The following is a 10,113-nucleotide window of genomic DNA, read 5'->3' as shown; positions in this document are numbered from 1 at the left end:
GCCCATTCTGCTTTATTTTGAAGGATATTGGTGGAAAGCTTGAGTAAAATGGAGCTCAGCTGGAGCTGGAGGGAAGAATTGGAGGTGTCTAACTGAAAGGTGACCTCGAGCCAGACTGTGGGGGTTGAGAAGAGAATGAACACTTTTCTGAATGAGTTAATCCCTATGTTGAGAAATGAGAAATGAAACTTAATCAGGCATCTGAAATGTTTTTAGCTTCATTTTATTATATGTGCATATTCAAACACAGAGGTCTTAATATCTTTCATAAATATCTTTCATAAACATTTCAGTATTTATTCATATGCATTTTTTTCCATGCTCTTTGGTCATTCAGTATTCATAACAGACTTCAAAGTCATCTGAGGGAAGTTGGCTGTGTAATCAATCTTTTGTTTTTACCTATAAAATGGCTAATAAAGGATTTTCATCCTGCAGTCACAGTGACTATTGAAAAATATTATGGAGGTACATTGATCTGTTAATGCTAAATGATCCTGAAATAATCTAAGTAAATTTGTCTTAAGCTTTTCCAAATACATTCTGCCCTTGTTTTTATTGTCCTGAGTGTCAAACCAAACTTTGTTTCTGAAATGCTGCAGTTGAGACCCACTAAAGTAAATGAGGAAGTGGGACTCTCTACTCACTGCCAAGACAAGGCCATGGAATTGGAAGTGTGAGGTCACAGGGCAACAGCATAACTCGGTGTGATAGCAGCAAATTCCAGAGATTTAAAGTATCCCGTATAACTTGAGGAAGGGTATTTAGTTTGCATTTTGGACTGTAATTCCATTTATCACCATTTTTTCCCCTATTGGTCCCTATAAACACCATAGTCTCATCTTAGATGGTCTTAGAGCTAGGCAGCAGACTGAAGAATGTTCTTCATTGGCTAAAGGGACAGATACTACAGAAGGGAGGAGATGTCACGCTGCCTAACGTTCTCTTGAGGGCTTGAAAGAGCAAGCCAGTTATTCCCACCCTGTGTAACAGGCCCTAACCAGACATCCAAACACCACATTTTTTTTTTTCCTTCACCATTGTCATGCCCAATTATGCCTTTTGATACTGTGGTTCTCAATGACTTGTCCCAATGCACTCAATAACTCAGTTTCCTTTTTGGAAAAATCAAATAACTTATCTAATAGAATTATAAAAAGCAGCAAATACTGAAAAATGAAAGTAAAATGTTTTGCTATAGAAAATGCTGTATCCAGGATTTGAACTGCTTTTAATTGAATCCAAGTGGTATAAATCTACACTCACTATAACGGATGATACATGTTTATTCCAAGGTCTCTCAAAAGTCAATTTCAGAAGAAGCAACCTCTTGGTTGAGTCCAATTTTTTATACATGGGAAGTAGGTACCTGTTTTGGTTTTCCTTTAAACAAGATAAATATCATTAAGCATCATAGCTTAAGAAATAATCTAGTATGACCAATCTGTATTTATCATATATAATAATTTTTAGTCACTCAATAATATTTTGATTACAAAAAATTGTTATCTTGAACTTTTTTCTGATCTTCCCCAACTGTTTTTTTTTTTAAATAGTTATTCTTTCAAACTCCAGGTAACAGTACTCCTGAGAATACATCTTGAGACAATCTTATGCACATACATATAAATACTTTATCAATTACACATAAACATTCAACACATTACATTCAACACATTTAAGGGCACCTTAAATAGAACAGATGCACACATCTGCAAAACCTCAGTAGTCTCAGTATGAAAACATTCCCACTCTATAAGGCCCTATTTCTCAGAGTGGAGGCTTTTTTGCACGGTACAACAATACTTAGCTTATTAAAAAAGTTTCCAACAGACTTCCATAACACTAGAGTGAAGGAGTCAGGCTGAAAGGCAGACATGCCAGTATCATCATGTTCAAAACAGCCCGGTACTTTTTAAGTACATATAAAGGTATTTCGAATTCTCAGATATTCAACAATCTTCTTTGACCCCTTTACTTTTTAAGTATTTGATACAATTATACGTGGAGAATTGGGATCAAGAATCAAAAAACTGGAACAAAGTGCACACAAATATATAGACTCCTACAGCCCAGACACTTGTAATTACCAAACATAAGGCCTCTAACGCTAATTGAGCAGCATAATTTTTAACAGGCAAAATACATCAGCTTAGAAAGAATCATAAAACCACTTTATATGTATATTTCCGCACTTGAGAATTAATTCGGCATTAAGTAAATGTTCTGAAAATTTTGTAAAACGTTAAAAGAGGCCATATACCACCTCTGTTTTCTCGTTTTAGATTTGAAATTTTTCATTTTGTCCATTATCTTTAATTCACAGATATCGTTCATTCTCTTAGTAAATGGGACCCAAACCCCAAATTCTATTTGAGAGTATAAATCACAACATAAGCAATGCCTATTTAATAAGCAATTCTAACAGAAAAAAATAATTTTCCTTTGTGATTCGGGTGACTTTAGCAGGTGTCCTCTCTATATAAACATACTTTTCATTCCCAACGTAGTTGAAGTCGAAGCATACAGAATGTGTTGTCAATTCGTTGCAATGTAATCAAAATCTGTAACTTTAATCGGAGGACTAGAAAAATGCACACACGCTCACACACACACACACCACACACCAATTTAGGTACACATATGAGTTTTTATATGTTTAATAGTTATGTAACAGTTTTCTAACGTAACTGTTAAAATTCTGAAACTCAGTTTTGAACTATAGGATGCCAAGCCCTACTACGGGATCAGTAAGACACGAGATATGGCCTCATGAGCCCTCTTAAGTTTTATGCTTTTCTTGAAGTAACTGAACTTCAAGTTAAAGTAAAATACACAAGCTGACTTTGTCTATGAAGAGATTGCTCACCTTATAATTTTTCCTCATAAACGTAGATGTCTAAAGGATCATAGGAAAATTGTTAACATTGAGAAAAAGTTATCTTGTTGAACCAATTCTAACAATAACCTTAATATCTGAAAATATGCCCTCAAGGGCAGGCACAGGATACTGTAATCACATCTTCCAATATCTCCTAATCTTGGCATTGACGTGGTCATGGCTAGAAGTAGGAATACCATCTCTTTCTAGCTATTATATTTACATTTAGTTTTTATCATAGTATAGGCTGTTTAGGTCCTTAATTCAAAATTATGTCTGATAATTTTTAGAATATTTTCTCTGTAATGTGGTTATGAAATGGAATGATCTTAGGGCACTAGCATTTTGATTTACAACATGCAAGGTAAATGACGGTTGAAAAATAAATATTGAAAAATCCACGGCTTTAAAAATAGTATTTTTTTCTTCTTGTAAATGGCTGTATTGTTGATCAAAGCAAAAATGGCTGCAGGCTTATTTGTCTCCTCAAACTAATATTTTCCTTATTGATTATTTTTATGTAAATTGCTACTCATACAGCCACCTGATTTAATATTTTTGAAACTATAAAAATAAACATTTGCATGAGATGTATAATGTGAGTAATCTCAAAAATTTCATTCTCTTTTTAGAACATATTATCTGTTAATATTCCTAGGTAAGCAGCTCCATAATAGTATATATTTCTAACTGCTCAAGGCGTCTTGAATCATAAACAATGTGCAGTAAAATGGCTCTTTCCTCTTATTCTTCCCTGGTTTTTATGGTCTCCACACAACCAAATTATCTTAGCCATTGATTTTTTTAAAGACGTTTATGAAACAACGTGCGCATTAGCAGCAAAATCTACTGAGATTTGTGTCACCCGTTGGATGTAAAGTGCTGTGTTTTCATCTTTTCCAAGCAAAAGTATTCACCTTTTAGCAAAGCGATCCCTCCCACATCTTGTCTACACCTGCTACTCTCAACAAGATATGAAATTAAACAGGAGACTCATCTAGGTCTCCGTCAGTCTCCCCCAGCTTGGTGGGCGTAAGAGTGAACTGGCTGGATAGCAGGGGGTTCTCCGTGCCGTGTTCCTCGCTGATGTGAAGGACGGTGTCTCCATGCTGTAGGAGGATGGATGTCTCAAGGCCTGTGAATTCATCAGGGTCTGAGAGTTGCGTAGAGAGGGGGCCGTGTGCTGGAGCACCTTGCACTTCTGCGTCCTCCTTCTTTTCTCCTTCTTCAGCGGGGAGGGGCTCACTCTGTCATCAAAAGGATCATAACATCATGGAAAGGCAGGATAGGTGTGAGGGAAGAGGATCAAAATTGTCGTTGTCTACCTGAAGCTGGACAATGATGCACATAGCCCGTCCCAGCTCTACTTTGGCGTAAGTGAGCTCTTACGTGGACCCCTTCACCCTTGCAAGCCTGTTTCCCAACCTGCAGCATGAGTGTATTTTTTTTGCCCTGTTTGCCTTGGAGACTGTGAGGATAATAGAAGATGATGGTGTTTACAGGTTTGTTAATCATTAAACACTCTACAAACGTATGTAGTATTATTGCCCCTTAGCTTTCTTTAAATGCCACTGGGAAGAACATGGGGCCTATGGGAATTCGTTTATAAAAATTGAACGAAGAAAAAAAAATCAAAACAACAAGAAAAATACCAAAACGATGAGGATAAAGATCAGAATAGAGAATTCCTCTAATAGGATACAGACAACTCTCTATTTACAGGCTTCTAAACTGGTAACTTTATTTTCCTTTTAAATTGAAATATTTTTCAACCAGGTATCATATCATGGTTTTCAATGGTTATTTTCATTGTGAAATATTTTCTCTTGGGTTTTTCATAACAAAGAATCCCAAGATTTCTCTTATTCCTTCTTAAGTAGATGTATTCCCGCCCACATACTTTATATGGATGTTCTGCTCATGACGACAGGACCGTTGTCTGCCTGGGTAACAAAATGTTACAGACTCAGACTTCAATTATATGGAATAAGTGTGCATATCCACGTTGTCCCTAGACACAAGTATGCAGCGGGCAAGGCTCGCCTGTGTCGTTAGAGCCCTCACCTGCCTGGGAGACAGGCTGTGAAGATCAGCAACTACGATGGCAGGGGAAGACGTGAGCACTGGTTTGCCCGTTCTTTCTGGCTTCTTAGCTGGGGCTGGACTGCAGCCTTGTGGCTGGCCGGTGGCGGGCAGTGTTTCTGGTGGGGCAGCGACTGGCTCTGGCTGAGCCTCAATGAAGGTCACAGAACGTTTTTGATCCACTGTAGGTCAGAAGTAAAGCAGTAAATAGGGAAAAAATACACTGTCAAGTGCTTAAAAACTAGATTTAACCAGTGTTTCCTGGCTTTTCTTTGTAAAGACACTGCTGGCTTATTAGTAAATAAGAGCATATTTGACTACTATGTACATGTTTTGATTTCACCTTCTTATAAAGAGAACTTGGGTAGAAAAAAATCATTTTTACATAAATGGCTTAAAACAACATTTCCCTAGAGCATTAGGTGAACTTGGTCATCGCTCATAACAGCTACCAACAAGACGTAAAAGAGCCTATCATTGTCATTTCTTTGTCTTCATTAAGACATATAACAAACTCAGTTCCTGGCTTGGGTAAAGAAAATACAACCTTCGAGAATCAAATCTCATAGCATTCATGGTGTGCCTTGGACTCTTCCACTCCCCTAGACTTACGGGGTAGGGATAGGGTAGGAAAGGTGAAAAGAAGGAAAGGCACTAAAGTGTTCTAGGAAACTTCTTCCCTTATCCTGAGCATGAGCTCAGGGTCTGCAGACCGTCCTGAGTTGCATGGCATTGTGTCAGTGGTATAGTCAGAAGGGACACAGAAGGCCTCACCAGATGGCTTCGTTTTAGGTTGAATACTCCTGCGAGTGGTTGACAGCCGAGCCCCGTGGCGGTTTTTGGGTTCTGTCTGCGTCTTCTGACGTGATAGTAGAGGACGTCTTAGCTAAAGAGAATAGGCAGAATAAAGCTGGCAAGAGGGCTCTGACTGCCTGGGAGGAAACTCTGTGCTCAGAGGATTCTGACTATGGTGTATTCTTTCCTTTATGCGTTTCTGTGGATGCTTGTATTTGTAGCTGATAAAATAAACTTCTTTCTGCGTATGGAACAACTGAGTATTTGAATCCGGCGTTCCCTTTAACCAATTCTATCTCCCATTTGCTAGTTCTTTACTCTCCCAAAGACATTAATTAACGATTTAAAGTAGTCAATGTGACAATTTCAGGATACACAACTAATAAGTATTGCTTATTGATCAGCCTTTGCTCATCTAAAAGTCGTAAACATATGTTAACTCTCAAGGGGAGGTTGATGAAAAAATTTCAGATGCTGAGAAAATGTCTGGTACACAAATGTCGGGAAGCTCCAATCAAAGCGACTGTACGAGGCTCATAAATGAGAATAAAGGCACCCCACCTGAGGAAATCTGTAAAGATGATTTTTTACTTTGATTTTGATTTTAACCTGAATCATTCATCTTGAAATGAGGAAGAAAGGACAATTGTGTCTATGCCTCTATATAGAAACAGGCCTTACATCAACTTCATAACAAATCCGCCTCGCTCAGTACGTTTGGTTGGGAAAGAAGGTTTCTGGACAGGGGACAAAGGCCTGCTTATACGACTAAGTAATCAGCTTTACCAATAAGAAGATTCAACGCTAAAACTGAAGGTGAACACTCTCTGCTTGCCCAACTACTTACTTTTTAAAGTTGCTCCGTACTGCTGCTTTCGGGGGGGAGAAGACAAACTACGATCTTCACACACGTGGGCATTAACAAATTAACTAGAGCTTCCATGTCATGGGATGAGTCTCCTGCCCTTCCTGGGTCTGCTTACCTGCCTCAGGCCCCTCTTCCTCCCCAGCGGCTGCTGAATGAGGAGGCTCTGTTGGCCAGGTTCGCTCTGGACACTTGCCACCCTGTCAAGCAGCAACAGTGTTAGTGGACCCCTGGAGAGAGTACGGACGACCGTCCTCTGGTGGGTGTTAGCCAAAACCACTTCTATGAAACAGTCACTTCAAAGATACCATTATCTTTGAAGGAAGGTTGGGAAAGTATCCCTGGGATGGGAGATTTCAGTGGTTTGGGAGGGAGGACGAGGCCTCGTAGCCTCAAGCTGCCAAAATTGAGATTTTTTTTTAAGTCACTGATGCCATATCTGTCATTCAGCAAAACATTGGTTCGATCACACCCCTGGTTTGGAAGCCACCAAAAGGTTAAAGATGTCACATTCTAATCTCAATTTTTTTTTTTCCAAGGGGAAGGGAAAAGGTGGTGACAAACAAACACAAACAAGTCTATCACATGGATGGGAACACCTCTGTTAAAATTTCAATTTAAATGAAAATAAGATGGACAGATATCAAACACATCAGACACAGAATCCATTTGGGTGAAGGGGCACATTCAACACATGTTTGCAGCCTGAAGTCTCTGTGACTACTGAGTCAATGAATAGTCACGTGGGTAGACAATTAAATGTTTTTTAAGAAAAGATTTTGGATTTAAAAGGCCAGCAAAATAATCAAGCTATCAGAAGAACTCAGAAAATTAATTAATTGAGTAGCTGCACTCAAACATATTGTGCAATTTATAAAAACAACAACCTGCTCCCCCCAAATTTACTGTGTATGTGTGTATTTTATATGCAAAAATGACTCCTGACAGTGGTTGGTACTTCAATGTTGGGTGAGGCTGAAAATACTGTCATGGGCCCATGATTCATTTTCATTCTGCATGCATGTGTAATAGGTATTTATAATGGGAACGGCGGTGAAAAAAAGAAATGTTTTGTGCCCCAGCCAACACTGTAATCCTATGGACAATGCCAATGTGCTTATTTGGTTAATGGGCAATTAATTTCTGCTTTGCCTTTGCAAAAGGAGAGTCATCTACGAATCGTTTTTAGAGTAAAATATTCCACAGAGGAATCCAGAGTCAGCAACTGTCCAGGAAAAAGAAAGACTATATTCATTCATTTCCATTTAAAAAAAAAAAAAGAGCTATCTAAAATATCTAACTGCAGTTGTAGAGAAAGAAACTGGTGGCAAGATAGACAATCAGATGTTTCCCCTGTTATGTGAACAGCTGGTTAACAATCACATAGGTGATAGTCATGTCTGTCATTTTTTAAAAGTCTTGCTCATATTTCTACTAGAAGAAAATCAATGATTCCCAAATGGAACTTATCAAAGTTTTTAGGAAATAAGGATGTCATTATATCATAATTATACCATTTGGGATACACAATACAAAATTCCGCAAAGAGTCCCCAAACAGATGCTTTTTAAACTTGTTCTCCTTAACGTCAAGTTCAAAAGATCAACATACATTATTTTTATACCTATGTGACCTTTCTAAGAAGACGGAAAATTATTCAAAGGAACAATGCAATAAATTCTGATAAGCAATCCAGACTGTGTTGCTGGCATGTTTGAAGTGACATCTCCTTATTAATTATACATTTTAACATGTGCCTTAAATTGGAAAGAGTATTTAATCACCATATGCACAAAAGGAGAAACCAGTTTCTCCCAAATACCAAGCAAAGCTGTCTTTGGGATGGTTTCTTCATTGACATCTAAATGTTACCTCAGTTCCCTTGGCCGTAAAGGGAGGTTAATACTTACCACCTACCTCCCATTAAGGTCGAGAAAAGAAGTTAGTTGATGTAAAATGGTTTGGACATGAACAGGGATGTATATCGCATGCTTCTTTGTTTTACGTTTGATATTTGCAATGAGTTTATTGCTTCCAGAATGCTAAAAGGAAGTGGGTTATAAAATGTTTTGAAAGTAACTGGGCAGAGAAAATGAAATTGAGGCAGTCCACTTGTCTCGCTTTTATTCAGTAACCGGAGATTGTGAGAAAAAAAAATGGTGCAAGAAAAGAAATACACGTTACTCAGGGAGTATTGAATGCCAAAGCATAATGGTAGTTTCATGATGATTATTCCCAGAGAGGGTCATAAGCATCAAAATTTTCTCTATGGATAGAGAGGCTTATCTCTAAGAAATGAATCAAGTCTATAGCTTCAGTAATTAGCTGTTCTATGTAAATGATACAGCATTTCGTCAGTGGAATGCACATATCAAAGATGAAATTATAGGACATGTCCCTGGAAACAGTATATCCCAGCTAATACATTACATTCTCCCTAAAAGAGATGTACTGGGGACATCAAAGTCTGGCTTAACTCTGTGCAGTTGGGACACATTAATAAACAGCCAGAGAAATTAATAATGGAAGTAATTTATGCAGAACACATTATTTCCTCTCAGGTCTATACCAAGTTGCATATAAAAAGTAGTTTCAATTTAGTTTCAAATTCTCTCCAAGTCATTACTATTTTAGTCATCTGTAGGATTTATGCTTTGTGATGATAAGAATGTACAGTACTAAAACCAATAGGGAGAAGACCAAGGTGTTTGCCCTAAGCGCCTCTCTAAAGAACACCGGTTTCTTGAAAATATTAATCTTGAGAATGAGAAATGGCAAATTTCCACAGTTTCACAAAATAATAGGTTAAAACAATAAAGATAAAAGGAAATAAAACATTCTCAATTGAAGCTAAAATTAACCTTTGTATTTGGGAGTCACTGAAAAACATCACTATGGCAAACCATAGAACGATCTAGATTTTAGGGAAGTTCATGCCCTTAGGGCTTGGCAGAATTTTGATTCAACTGTCTACAAAAAAAAAAAAAAACCCAAAACACCTTACTCAAAAATGCAAAGAAGTAATTGATAAGCTAGTGAAGTTCAGACAATGTTAGGAGAACAATTCTGGCACAAATTACTTCTATTTCCCTGTTTCAGCCTGAGGGCCTGGAGTGTGGTGTAGAAATAGGTACGCAGCTCCTAAATGAGATATATACCTAATGGTACTTCTTAAAATACAGGATAGGTGAACATTCAGTAAGGGGACATTCGGTAATGTAATAAAAATATAATACATAAAAATGTAATAATAATTCATATTATTATTATCTAAAATTACCCCCAAAATGTGTAGATTGGGACATAGATATATTTCTTAAATAAAAAAATTTAAGCGGGAGCACTAGGTAAGACTAGCACATGGAAAATGAATTAGTATTTTTATTGCCTCTACCTGTGCTTTTAGTTTCAATTTTCATATGGTTAGAGAAATCTGGAGGTAGAATACAAGACACAAAGCATAACCATTTACCCTGAGTGGCTGTCTTGT

At 37.6% G+C, this 10,113-nt stretch overlaps 1 protein-coding gene across 15 annotated transcripts in view; it reads right to left on the bottom strand.

The window, feature by feature from the left end:
- Positions 1 to 221: 221 nt before the first annotated feature.
- UNC80 (unc-80 homolog, NALCN channel complex subunit) overlaps positions 222 to 10,113 on the bottom strand; it is a 225,750-nt gene continuing 215,858 nt past the window's right edge. For all 15 annotated transcript variants that reach the window (XM_019802892.2, XM_019802900.2, XM_019802902.2 and 12 more), the window contains 4 exons: positions 6,742 to 6,823; positions 5,738 to 5,849; positions 4,946 to 5,145; positions 222 to 4,128 (listed from right to left, as the gene is read on the bottom strand). In XM_019802892.2, the coding sequence (XP_019658451.2) occupies positions 3,862 to 4,128; positions 4,946 to 5,145; positions 5,738 to 5,849; positions 6,742 to 6,823 (661 nt within the window). In that variant the 3' untranslated portion in view covers positions 222 to 3,861. The remainder of the gene's footprint in view (positions 4,129 to 4,945; positions 5,146 to 5,737; positions 5,850 to 6,741; positions 6,824 to 10,113) is intronic.

The sequence above is a fragment of the Ailuropoda melanoleuca genome, chromosome 2 (genome assembly GCF_002007445.2).
Source record: "Ailuropoda melanoleuca isolate Jingjing chromosome 2, ASM200744v2, whole genome shotgun sequence".
NCBI classification, from domain to species: Eukaryota; Metazoa; Chordata; class Mammalia; order Carnivora; family Ursidae; genus Ailuropoda; species Ailuropoda melanoleuca.
The sequence above is the reverse complement of the archived record's forward strand: the minus strand, read 5'-3'. Positions and strand labels throughout refer to the sequence as shown.